The sequence below is a fragment of the Dermacentor variabilis genome, chromosome 8 (genome assembly GCF_050947875.1).
Source record: "Dermacentor variabilis isolate Ectoservices chromosome 8, ASM5094787v1, whole genome shotgun sequence".
NCBI classification, from domain to species: domain Eukaryota; kingdom Metazoa; phylum Arthropoda; class Arachnida; order Ixodida; family Ixodidae; genus Dermacentor; species Dermacentor variabilis.
Window position 1 is genome coordinate 142252996 of NC_134575.1, and position 13577 is coordinate 142266572.

At 47.0% G+C, this 13577-nt stretch overlaps 1 protein-coding gene across 2 annotated transcripts in view; it reads right to left on the minus strand.

Moving 5' to 3' along the window:
• LOC142590631 (integrator complex subunit 7-like) overlaps positions 1–13577 on the minus strand; it is a 147703-nt gene that overhangs the window by 115793 nt on the left and 18333 nt on the right. For both annotated transcript variants that reach the window (XM_075702980.1, XM_075702981.1), the window contains exons 3-4: positions 9323–9506; positions 4347–4550 (exon numbers count right to left, since the gene is read on the minus strand). In XM_075702980.1, the coding sequence (XP_075559095.1) occupies positions 4347–4550; positions 9323–9506 (388 nt within the window). The remainder of the gene's footprint in view (positions 1–4346; positions 4551–9322; positions 9507–13577) is intronic.

Genomic DNA, 13577 nt, shown 5'->3' on the forward strand with positions numbered 1-13577 from the left:
CAATTTAGCCATAGTCTCCCCGGGGATACAGACCCCCAAATGTACGTTAAGCGAGGCCGTCAAAGCACATTTAGCACACATCTTACATGAGTGCCCCAAGCCCGAACAAACGGCTGAATTGAAGCTCTACAACTGAGAGCAGTGGAAGGCTGTAGTGACCATATCAGAAACTGTGGATCAACTGCAGGCCAGGACCTGGGCTTTTAGAAGTTGCCATAAAATACCGTCCGATGGCCAGCTCACGAAGCCTTCAGGAAGCCTAGATGTAATCTCACAAATCCTTTTGTACTGACAAATTAAAGCTTCCGAAACTACCGTGCAACCTCCAGTACTAAACACACGGGAAGACGGCGCACATAACGCGACGCCATCTCGACATGCCTACTCTTTGCACACACGGCAGATTGCCTTTAAAACAGTGTGAGTAGGCTACGATTTGACTCAGCCCCGCCGACAGACATGCACAGCGACGACCACGCTAGATAGGGAAATACACGCCAACGTGGATATCATTATGTGAATGTCAACTACAGTTGCACCTGCCGAATCTTTTAGTAACCATGGACTTTTTTAAATATTTTAGTGGCTTTCCTGGTTAGTATGTTATTTCTCACATTTTTCTTCAGAAATGTATAAACAAGGTTCCACTGTAGATGCGCAATCATTGCGTGTATATCCTGCGTTTCTCCATATCCCTGTGCTATTTTGTTGAGTATGAACATACACCAATAAGCCCACATGTCAATGCTACAGCAATTTAGTGACCACAAACAAGTGTAGACGACCATACAAATGGACACATGATCACATCTCCCTACGGCGATGTGTCTATTAGTTCTCGCTCAATGTCAACTTAAGGCGCTGACCATCGCAGACAGGGCCAAAAGAAAGCAGGGTGTCACATAAAGTGCACAGGGAACCGAACTCATACTGCATGAAGTGCTTCCTAAATGTACTTGTTTCCTGCCATAAATGATGTCATGTGCTACCAGAATTCTCAAAAATAAGTCAACTGATAAAAAGGTGGCTATCTGCTGAAACCGGACCCACTGGCAGAACACTGCCACCTCAGCGGCAATGTTCCAAACAATGGGGAGCGTTCATGCACTGAACCTTGCTTTCCGAGCGATCAACGAACCTGGGCCACAGATAACCATCGGTGTGGGTATAAGGACCCTCCACCTACTGAGTTGTTGGTGCCACGGTGCTGTCATAAGCACACCAACACAACTGTTTTTTTCTTTATTGCCACATTGAACAGCACAAGCACCGAATAAAAACACTCGGAGAGCGAGTCTCTAAGAACCAACACAACTCCGGTGATGGTGCTAAGGTTTTATGGGGTATGTAGTATATCTTTAGCCATAGCAGTAACACATGAAAGAGCTCAATTGGCCAAAGTGCCACTTTAATAGTTCACGTGGTAGCAGAGATAACGCACAAAATTGCACTAGGAAGATCAAGTTGATAACGTTTGATGGTGGGAGGTGTTTTGGCTTATTGAAGCCCTCAATGAAGAGCACCACTGCGAGAGGGCACGGAGCGCGGGCAATGCAGGCACAAAGCGTCAAGTGTCCCTGAGTGGTCTTCATTAAAGGGATGCACACCACGTTTTCTTCTCCAATTCTCTCCACGGAGTGAAAGAGCTGTGACGACTACCGTATTTACACGATTGTAAGTCGACCCCTTTTTTAAAATTTGAAAGTCTGAAGTTGGGGGGTCGACTTACAATCGAAACCAAAACATGGCCCCGCCAAAAAAAGCCATACCAACGAGAGCTACAACGTAGTTACAATTTTATGTTTGCTCTATGGCCCTACCCGTATCTTTTCGCTATCCCGCGTGTTTGTTCGCTTTTCGGAAGGGTCAACATTTTTGAGAGTCTTACAGTGCATGCAACACTCATGGGGGGGGTGTCTATAGTTGATAAAAGCGCCGCTGTTCCCATTTGCGGCGGCACCCTCAGAACGGCGGCGCTTGCGGGGAGTATCGGTAGTTCATGGAAGAGCAGACACCGCTCGCGGGTTTCTCTTTCTCTGTTTAAAGGCATTGGTATTGGTTTGACTAACTTCTTGACGCGCTCCACTTCGGCTACGTGCTACTTCTACGCTTCCCCAGTCGTCATGAGTGCTGCAGGCCCACTAATCTTTCGGCACTCGTTCAAAGCAGCGTTCAAGAGGGCTGCCACCCTTTACGCCGAAGAAACAAACCACTGCGCAGCGGGCCGCAATTTCGATGTTTCTAAACGGGTGGTGCGAGAGTGGCGACTGCAGCGAAGCGAAATTTTCACCTGTGTGACGGCAAGTGAGAAATTTCCCACGTGCTGAAGTATGGACGCTTTCCGGAGCTGTAGGCTAAGCTTGCGGCGTACATCGCTGAAATGCGTGATCGGTCCCTGCCAGTGAAGTGCGCCGTGATCATGAAATAAGCCCGGACTTCCGCCTTAATTTTAAGGTTCTGCTCCGCCGTGAGTACAACGAGTGGCTGGCGGCAGAAGACTGCGAAATTACGCCAACCGGACCTGTCAAAAGAGCCTCCCTGACGGCTGCGTGTGGTTGGGTGCATTTGGCGTGGGCTGCTGTTCTGCAAGATGCCCGGTGCGGTCGTTTGCCAAATTTGAAATTTCGCTGGACCACGACGCGCTGTGGGACCGCAGCAACGATGACGATGGCAGCACTAGTGAAGACGAGTAGTCCAATGACTATGTCAGCTACTAATAAATTTTCGTTAGCGAATGCGCCCTCGGTTTTTTTTTTTTTTTTTTTTTTCCGGTCAAGCAATATGGGGGGGGTCAACTTACATTCGAGTCGACTTACAATCGTGTAAATACGGTATGTCTTTAACCCTTTGAGGGTCGAATTATTTTGAAAAAAACTTTCCCAGGTGCTCAAATTACTTTATTGCGGATCTTGAATGTACAAAATGTATAAAGTCGGGAATAAATACTAAAAAATAATTAGGAACAGTATTTTGGTGTCGGCATCACTCAGAACTGCAAAATGGTCAATAGTACTTCCGAGCGTGGTACTCCTTGAAACACGGGTCTACGCACAGCGCCTTATCGCAGTCTACACACCTAAAATGCGTGTCCGTTCTCTTGGAGCGAGGAGTTGTGTTGGCGCACACATGACATCTCTGCGTGCGGCTGCCTTGGGCAGAGGTCTGATGCACCCTCTCGCGTAAGCGCGTTGCCGCGGAGAGCGCGAATACCTCGTGAGCGGTGGTGATAAACAAGCTAAGAGCAGTGCCAATCAAGATAGAAATCAACTTCCGCCGCCCCTGCGAGAGCGTGCCGACAAAGAGAAAAACCACGTTTCGCACGCCTCCGTTACGATCACGCGGCGGAAGCGTAACCGCGAAAGCGCGTTGTCACTGAGAGCGAGAATACCTCATGATCGCGAACGTCGCTGATAAACAAGCTAAGAGCAGCGCCAATCAAGATAGAAATCAACTTCCACCGCCCTGCAAGAGAGTGCCGACAAACAAAATGACGTTTCGCGTGCCTCCGCTGCAATCACACGGCAAAACCGAAACCGCCAAAGGGGCGTTGCCGCAGTCTGAGCGACGCGCTGAAGCTAGCAATCAGTTCTGTTTATCTCCCCAAGAAGGTAGCGCAAATTTCAAACGCTTCTTGTAAGTGCTAAGAGGTGGCAGCACCTCTCGGTGAGCCCGCATCGTTATTATGGCGCGAAATTTCAAACGGAGGGTCGGAACCGTACTCGTACGGCAAAGACCTAGCGGGACAGAAAACCACCGCCGTACATGTACGGCGAAAACCTTCAAAGGGTTAAAGCATGAAATGGCTCAAGTCGCGGAAGCGCTACGTGCTGGTGCCGCAGTTGATAAATATGCTTCAGTGTTGCACTGAGCTGTGCAAACCCCATTTATGACGGATAAACTAACTCCACTACATAAATACTTCCTTTGCAAACTCTTCAACGCTTATGTAACATCTGTTCTTTGTGGTCTTCTTGTCCACACCTCAGCTGTGTGAATTTGCCCCTGCAGTGTCTTCTTGGCAAGACAGCAATGCCAAACCGAGACAGAGAGCAAGGAAGCTCAGCAGACATGTTGAGGGACTGTAATGCAATAGCAGATTACTAGCGTTCACCCACTCGTGCCTTGTATCACAGGCTACAGGATCGGCAAGCATTAAAAAATTAATTAAATTAAAACCCTCGCCAAAACATAAATTGCGCCCTGGTGCGAAGATCGGCCCACGAAGTGACCACCTGAGCCATAGTCTCCAGGGTTGGCCTACTTTACTCGGACAGACAGATGACAATGCACCAAAGCCCGGGAAAGTAGGCAAGGAAAGCATCACATTAAAAAGTGAAAGGCCGTACCTGGCTGGGAATGTGGGTGACGGTAGCGGCAGCCAGCCGGGTGAGCACCCGCAGTGTGGCTTGCACCAGGCTCTGGGATGGGTAGCGGGGCAGTAGTCGGTGCAAACACTCATCCCGCACCAGAGCAGCAGTGGGGGCGTCCTGGTGAAGACCTTCGAGCACGCCCAGCAGGCGAAGCTTGGTGTCCACCGGTGTCGCAAGGCCCTGGGCAGCATTCGAGGGGCAGGTGTACACATCTCTTGGCAGCACTACCAGTGCATGCACACACACACGTGCTGGAGCGGCACAAATGTATCACCATCAGCCCACTTTACGTTCACTGCAGGACTAAGGCCTTTTCCAGCTATATTTCATTGTTCCTGTCTGTATCCCTTCCTCCACCTTAATTTTGCCTTTTGGGGGATTAATTTAAGGGCATGCTTTAGTCCAGAAGCATCTCTCTAACTAATGGGAATGGAGAAATCATTTTGCTTGGCAACCACTGCACCGATTTTGGCGAGGATTGTTGTGTTTAAAAGGAAAAGTTATAACCTAGTAACTGGAGGAGGCGGCTTTCACCTTATGCCACATATATATTTTTGGAAAACCGCAATGCTAAAAAAAAAAAGAAAAGAGCACAAGCACCAAGTTTTCAACTCTTTAAAACTCAGTAATAAATAAAGATGTCATAGCTCTGCAAAATGTGCCTATTACGACATCTAAAGTAGACAAAATTGATGTATTATACACTGATTTCAAGTAAACCACACATTTGTGAGCAGGAAGTTTGTGAAACCCTCGCAAAAACTAACAATTTCACACAAGCTGTAAGCTCACATATCGAATTTGTGTATCAATTGCTTCTAAACTTATTTTCGGCAGTTGCTGTAAAAAAGTATGAGGGCATAAATAAAAGCTCCGCATAAACAGACGCTAGAATTTAACTTTTACTCATGCAATACATATTAGTCAAATCAGTCCGATGCTTGTCTAATGAAAGCAACTCTGTTTCACATGTGCAGTCGAGCCAGATACAGTTGCCGACCGATAATTCAGACAATGGTAATTCAGACATGCCTGATTATTCAGACAACTCCACTGCATCGACACTAGCCCCATAGATTTAATGTATAAGGACAACCAAAACGTTGGACACCTTACAGCACATCGTGCGATAATTGGGATCCCACTTCAAGACCGTGTGCTGATTACACCACAGAGTTAAGCAGAAATTGCTATATTTTCATTTTGATACGTTGCTGGCCATGTCACCAGCGCCTCCTTGTAACCTAAACTAGCAAAACCCTGGCAAAGCTTTGGTCGATCAAGTAGTCGTCAAAGAAGGTTCGGTGCTTGCATTGACTGTACTTTGGTCTATCTCTAGCGTCAGCATATTAATGGTCAAGATGCAGGCCGCAGTTTTGTAGAGATGCCTTCTGCTCAATTTGGTGCCACTCAATCTTATCATCCACCGTTTATGGTTGGCTGATCTTACTGATAAGGCATGCAATGCATCGGCCTGACCAACGAGGAAGGGAATAGCATAAAAGGTATTGCTAGAAAATTGCAGCCACGGATTGTCTGGCTAAAGGCACGTGTATGTGTCTGCAGCAACACACTGACAACCTTAAGCCGTATTCTTGGACGTTCTTCTCTCATTCTCCATGTGACTAGCACTGGGTGCGTTGACGGGTGGCAGCGTTTTTATGCTGTGCTAAGGTAGCATGCTTGGCACTGTGCCCAGAATGCCCTTGCTCATAGACGTCGATGGAACTTGTGCTAGTCACGTGAAAGATGGCACGCTTTGAACTGTGCCAAGAATGGCATCGCTTGTAGACAGTAATGTGTCTTGGGCAATCACATGAAATTGATGGTAACCGCGAAAGTGACAATACAAAATACGGCGCACCTTTTATGGCCCCTTGTAGAATAGTCACTTATATTAGGGCAAATCCAGTATTTCAGACTTCGGATTATTCAAATATTCTGGTGGTCGCCGTTTAGTTGAAATAATCGGTCAGCAACTGTGCAACGAACACCATCATTGCGAAAAATGCATTTGTGAGATGAACAGTTCATTATAATTGCCTGTGCAATGTAACTATGATGGAAGCACATTCGCAAGCCATAAAGGAAAAAAGTAAATAAATCTAAACATAAAGGTGAGGCAATGCACTCATGTAACAGAGAAAGGCGAGCTAACTGGTGGTCGATATTTGAACGCATAATGTAACCGCACAAACGACAACGGACGAAGAAGGAAACACACCAAACAGGCGCAGAACTTCAACTGGAGTTCCGCGCCTGTCCAGTGTGTTTCCTTCCGAGTCCGTTGTCATTTGCACGGTTACATTATGCATTCCAGTAGCAATGCACTCATTGGCTGCATTGTGTGGCTATGCGCCGTACAGCCATCTGCCTTTCCCCGCCTCATCGAGACGCGGCCACACCACTGTTCATTCCATTCACTCTAACTTAGTAGAGCAAGGCAATGGGCCATTACGAGTGCACAGCTCTCGATTGCTTGTGTTGATAATCTGTCTGTCGTAGCGGAAGTTCACTTTAAATTGAATCTTTATAAGTGGGCCTGACTGCACTCGAACAGAGAAAACCGAGCTGGCCCCAACTAAGCTTTACTGCACGCTCCAACCAAACGAACTGCCTTCAGCTAACTTTGAGTACGTGTTCATAATCTGTATGCATGGCATCTCACAGCGGATACAAAATATTTCTACTCTTGAATGTGTTTCTGTTCGTGAGATTAGATACTTGCTTTGGTTTTCTGCAAGGTCACTTCATGCTGCACTGGCTGTGTGTACATTTGTCATGCCACCTGCTACTCTACTAGAAATGCTCGACGTGCATGCTTTCGAGTGTTTTATAGCTGCACATGGTGTAAGGAATGGCCATACAGGGTGACAATGCACCAGCTATTTCAGCCCGCTGCACGTGTTCCAATCCAACCGGACGGGGCGCACTTCAGAGAACTGCGAATAACCGGCAGCCACGTGGCGCGGAGTCAGCTCAGGGGAGTTCTCGAGGGGAGGTAATTGGCGGAACCTCCCCATGCGCGGCTGACCGCATACACAGTTGCACACCATGCTTTAGAGGTAATCTGCAGCGTGTGCAAAGAGTGGGCATGCCAAGACGACGTGGCATCATGTAAGCTGTCTTCTAGCGCATTTAATATTAGAGGTTGCGTAACCTCGAGTTACGGTGAGTCACTGGAGCAAGAGGTAGACGAAGCATTCTCTCCTCGCTGCCAATGCGTTTAACGACAGCATCGTCCCAGTGCGGGCGACACTATCAGCCACGAGGGCGGAGTGCACGCGAAAGTGTGGCTGGCTTTGCTTAATTTGTACTGTCGATGTGAAGATATTGTTGTGGCATGGAACCATATCATTCGTCACCAACTGCCAATTTGATTAAAATGAATTGTCTTCTCATTCACATTTGCTTTCTTCGATTGCCAAATAATTCTGAAAATTCTGCGGCCCCTTTCCTTGTAGAAAAATCTGTCGGCATGTTTACTTATTTGCATAAAAGGTTAAATTTGAATACAACGAAATTTCGATATAATGAAGCAAATTGCCTATTTCACCTACTTCGTTATATCGAGGTTTAACTGTATAGTCTAAAAGCAAGCTGCCTGCATCTGTTTCTTTATTTTAGTTGGTCATGTGTTGGGAATAAACATGCTGTTCTCTACCATACCCACAGCTTTTGTATCCAACAGCTTGTTTGTAAGCCAAGCCATGTTGAAAGGGATTCGCCCTGCAGTATCAGAAAGCAAAATAGCAAAGCAAGCGCCAGATGCCACATTGGCCTGGAAAAAATGTTTGTTAACCCATAGCACACTGATTTTAGGAACGGGTGGGACTGGTTGTCCAGCTACCTGCACCTGAATGTGTGCGGGTGTATTGGCAGCCAGATTTGTGGGATATTTGTTCCGGACTATAAGCAGTTCTGATTTTTTCAGCATACAGCCGAGGCCATTGTTGCGAGCTTGCTCGACGGGATTGACCGACATGAAGGTATCCACACCTTTAACGAAATGACCGTTTATTACCGCGAATCGAGGCGAATATATCCATCCCCACACGAGACACTGACAAGAATACAGGCCACTAACCTCAGGAGAGTACAGACTAGGTCTGTACTTAGTCCAAAAAAACTACCTGCAATGACCGGGGGTGAATATCCACCAAACTGCAAACATTGTAACTGCCCCCTGGCGGACCAAGATCACATCTTGTGCGAACGCCAAAAGAACCCTCCCCCGACAGAACTCTTTAGGCGAGCTCCTTCACACGAAGAACGGGAGATGACGAAAACGAAAGACGAAAGACGAAAACTTTCAACCCGGAAGACCAGATACGGTTGGCGGAATGGGCTGACAGCATCCCGGCAAAGCAGACGCCACGCTAGCCCACACCTTTGGGGAAGTCAACTCCACTCAACCTTGACAATAAAAGTGTTTTTCTCCCTCTCTCGTTAACCCACGCCCCTAAAAAGCCCGGTTGAGCAGGTCCCAGCGCACACAATCTGGAGTGGAAAATGTGGCAGCTTACTGCCCCCTCCATGGTTTATGAGGTGCTCAAAGAGGAGCAAGGGTCAAGACCAATAACAGCCATGGTGTAACTGTTAAGTGGCATTTTGATTTTCCAACTGGCACAATTCACGACCATAAGTGCAATAGGAGTATATTATATTATAACAGCCTACCAAATGCCCTTGCAGGGTGCACGATGGCACCTATCCATGTCCACGTTGCAAGCCAGGAGAAAAAGACATCCAGTGATACTCAACAATCCTCCTTGTGACACCGCTAAATGTAATGTCTGCCAGTGTGACTATCATATGTGCATTTGTCAAAACACAAACAATTTCACAAGGTTGTGTGAATTTCAATCAGTCTGTGAAGTTGGAGCCATGGCCCGGACAGCTCCGTACACATGCAGCCAAGGTCAGCGCACCGAGAAGCGTGCTCCAGTTACCTGAATCATCTGTCCGATGCGGGTACACATGTTGGCCGCAAACGCCTTGGACTGGGCAGCAAAGCGTGCTGCCGCAAAGATGGCCGCCTCCTGCTCCACGGCGTCATGAGACTCGAGGCTGCTGCGAATGCTGTGGTGCAGGTCCTTGCGCTCGGCCACTATGGCAGCTATACTGCCCAGCGTCCTGCAAAGTTTAAAGGCAAGCTGTCGAACCTTCTGCCACTGGGCATCAACGCTCTTTATCCGTCTTCTCATGAACAGGTTCTTCTCTGTAACACGTGCGTCATCATTCTTGTTCAGTAGCATTACTTATTATGGCCTGTCATCGTTGCTGTAATGCAATGGATGGTTAAACGGCCAGACAGTAGCAATCCCAGTTTTGAGCTTCCAACTGTTGTCGCAGTAAAAGGTGCGCAGTTGCACTTTTCCGGCATCACTGCAATGTCCCCTGCGACCAGCACAGGGCTGCGAGTTCTCATGCGAGATACTGCCCATAACCTCCATAATCCGAGCTATCCAAACAACTAAGCAAGAAAAGTAAAATTTTTAACAAGGACGGGATGGCAAACATGACAAAAGAAAAGTTAAACTTAAGTTAGAGGACATTATGTGCAGTAACTGCACAGTGCATTACAAGGGACACTGCAGCGGGAAGCTTTGCATTAATTTCACCATAAGGGGTTCTTTAATGTTCACATGAACCTAAGTACTTGAACATTTTGTATTTTCACACCACTGAAATGTGACTGTCATGGCTGCGAATTGAACAACACAAAGCAAACAAAGCAAAATGCCATGGCAACCAGCACTGAAACTTTGAATGCCATGAGCAGTGGCTTAATGCCCAGCCCAGCAGTTGGGGGAAACGGTTTTACAGCAAAGCTGTATACATTCGCCGACCGATCTTTTCTGGTCTCGCAGGGACCGAAAAATAGTTCGAAAAAATTAACAATCCAAAAAACTCTATCCCCCCCAAAAAAGAAAGAAATTTCTTAGGATTGTAGTGGCTTTAAAAAATCTCTAATAATACCCTCCCTCATACTATGGTTGGAGGCGATCAGATTTGCTTGGATTTGTGCAAGAGCGACGTCGTCTCCGTATATCGTCGACAAGAGCATCACTGCGTTGGCGATCTCCGTTGGCGGAGACAGCCATGGAGATGTTACTTTGTTCACCATGTTACTTCGCACCACTTAGCTCTCGCGAAGGCACAGGAGGTGGCGCCAATCACACAAATGCAAAGCCACACAAACACATAGAAAGTTGCAACGTCTCCGAGACACGCATGCTCTATGGACGCACCACATGCAAAATAGCAACCGAAAATTAAAAAACAAAGAATAACTGATCCCCGCATTAAGTGATTATGACTATAGTACTGACTGAAAGCAGAAAGAAAAAAAGAGAAAGTGCCGTCCCCTGCTGCGTTTTGTCAGCTAAGGAGGAGCCGTCACAACCTCCAGGAAGGGAGGATGGCATGCGCTATTTATTGTGTGCGACTCCTAATCTTGGAGGCTGAGAGCAGGCCCCCTGGAAGCCAAGCCAGTAGAAAATCCAACATGGCGGCTTCCAAGATTGGGTAGCATAGCTCGGAATGAGCGGTTTAGCTTGGAAAAGCAAACTTTGGGGCATAAATTCATCCAAAAAATTGTTCACGAAAATGCATTACCTCTATGAGAACCCTAATGGCGCATTTTCACAAAAATGCCCTAGCTCTATGAGAACCCTAATGGCACATTTATGATGTCCATTAAGTCCAAATTTTTTGGAGTCTGAAAAGTACCTCGACCTCCCAATGCATTTGTCATGTCCGTGGGCAAAAACTCAACAATCACAGCAGGAGGTGCAAGCCGCTGGGTTTCTTGCAGCGCCACCAGATTGCACTTGCATCTGCGGCAGCAGCGGCGCCTGCTATGCGGGGGAAATAAAGAAAGAACCAGAAAGCTCACCTTCATGAATAGCGGTCGCCGCAAGCATTTCCTGTTAAAGATTACGATTGCGCAAGCTGGAGTTGTCAGGAAGCGCCAACTGTAGCATACAAAGCAGGGAGTGATGTATCTACCACTTTCATATGTAAAAAAAACACCCACCTAGCAACTGATTTCATTTGTGTTGTGATAGCACTATGGAAAGGCCACGCACGGTTAGGGCTCCCGAAGAGCATCAACGAGTGAGGATGGGAACAGCAACGCGTCAATATGCATAACAGCGTCATGCTCAGGCTACGTAAGACGCAGCGGTTCCTGCGCAAAGCAAGCTACACACAGGATGCCTGAAGAGCAGCGTGAAAACGATGAGCAACAAAAGGAACAGCAACGTCAGTATACACAACGGCGTTGTGCTCAGGCAACGTAAGACGCAGCGGTTTCTGCCTAAAGCTAACAACACACAGTCAGGATGCCTGAAGAGCAGCGTGAATACGATGAGCAACAAAAGGAACAGCAACTTAGGGTCGTAGTCGATTCTAACGCGCATGCAATTTTTGGACCCGCTTTATTGGGAAAAAGGTGTGTGTTAGATTCGAGTAAATACGGTATTTGTGTTTCCTCATTATTGCAGGAACCTGGTTCTTTTTTTTACGGTATTGTTCAAGCTCACGAAGCAATTGGTTGTCAGGTCAGGGAAGCAAGCAGACACCTCCTCTTAACTGATTATTGCATTCGATCAGCTTCTTTGCGCAAGCAAGGTGGTCCGGTGCGATTTCAACTGCCCCTGAAGCCTCCACGTGCTTTGTTCAGTTCTTGTGCAGAACTGTACAAATATACGAAGTGTTGCACAATACTCTACAGTAATGAATAAGGGTGCTTGCAAAGGCAGTGTTCAAAATGTAATAGATAAGTGTAGCGTCCGTTGCAAGTCAGTCTGAAATCAACTGCGTGCTCTTGTGCAAGTGATAACCTCCAAGGAAGGAAAGGATTGTTCATAATAATTTGTACATATGCTGCTGAAACACTGATAGATAAAAGCCACCTAGAGTGTGAAAAATAAAGTTGCGCCTGCTATTAGCACAACGCAATTATCAAGAGACATCAATAAGAGACGTCAATAAAACAGCGTAGATGTCGTATCGGAAAATTAGACAGTCCAAAAGAAGCTTCTGTGTCTTCACTGCCGCTGTCATATAAAAGTAATGTTGCCAAGCCAACCAAAGCGACAATTAAGCGTTGTTTTATTGAGGAAGTACTGGGCTAGTGTAACAATTGAATGTCACAATTGAGGAAGGCTAGTGACATGTTTGCTTGTTTATCGGGTGACTGCGTTTCATCGTCTAACAAATGTTATCTCTCAGCGCAGGACACGCCTGCATGTATCGGAAGTTTCTCTGATGTTATCGATGGTTCTGTCCACTGTCTGTTGTCAATGAACCTTGCGTAATCTGAATGCATGTATGCGTGATGCAAATGCTGTAGAACTTTCCGGAAGACACGCAGGCAGCAGCGATTCCTCTGGAATGTTTGATGGCTCATGTATGAAAGCCAACACGCTCGACCCTTTGATCAGATTTCGCTGATCGTCGACCGTGTTCGCCACTATTGCTGTGCTTTAAGTGTAACTTGCTTCTGTGGGCACAAGTTCGCCCAATAAGAAGTTAGTTTCATCATTCACAGTTTTACCGCTGTATTATTTGCCATCGCTACTATGTGACATCTGGTGGAGGTGCTAATGCATTCATGTACCGAATGCCCCCACTAAGCCGTGATCCAAACCCGAACCACGAAAACAGCACCAACGTCACCAAGGGCCAGTGAGCTAGCCACAAGCTGAAAGGAGTGCCCTCGGAGCACAGACATTTTCCTGAGATGACCAGGAAGATTGTTACCAAGTCAACGACCACAATGGCAGCACCAGTGTTCCCCGTCGTGCTTCAGCTACCAAGGGAGCCACCTACGTTTCATGGAGCTTCATCGGAGGATCCAGAAACCTGGCTCGAGACCTGCGAAGGGATCTCGGTCTTCAACAATTGGACCTCTAAGGATAAGCTGCGCCATGTGTACTTCTCCTTGGAAAATCCAAGGGGATCTCCTTGGATTATATCCAGTATGCATTAATGGCCAGCCTATCTCCTACAAGAGAAATCATCGGTTTTTGGGTGTCATTGTGGACCGGGACCTCTCTTGGAGCCCTCATGTTGCCCACTTGAAGAAGAAGCTCACATCTATTGTTCATGTCTTCAAGTTTATCGCCGGGAAAACATGGGGACCGTCAGTGGGCTCCATGCTACAGTTATATCGAGCACTTTTTATAGGATTGCTAC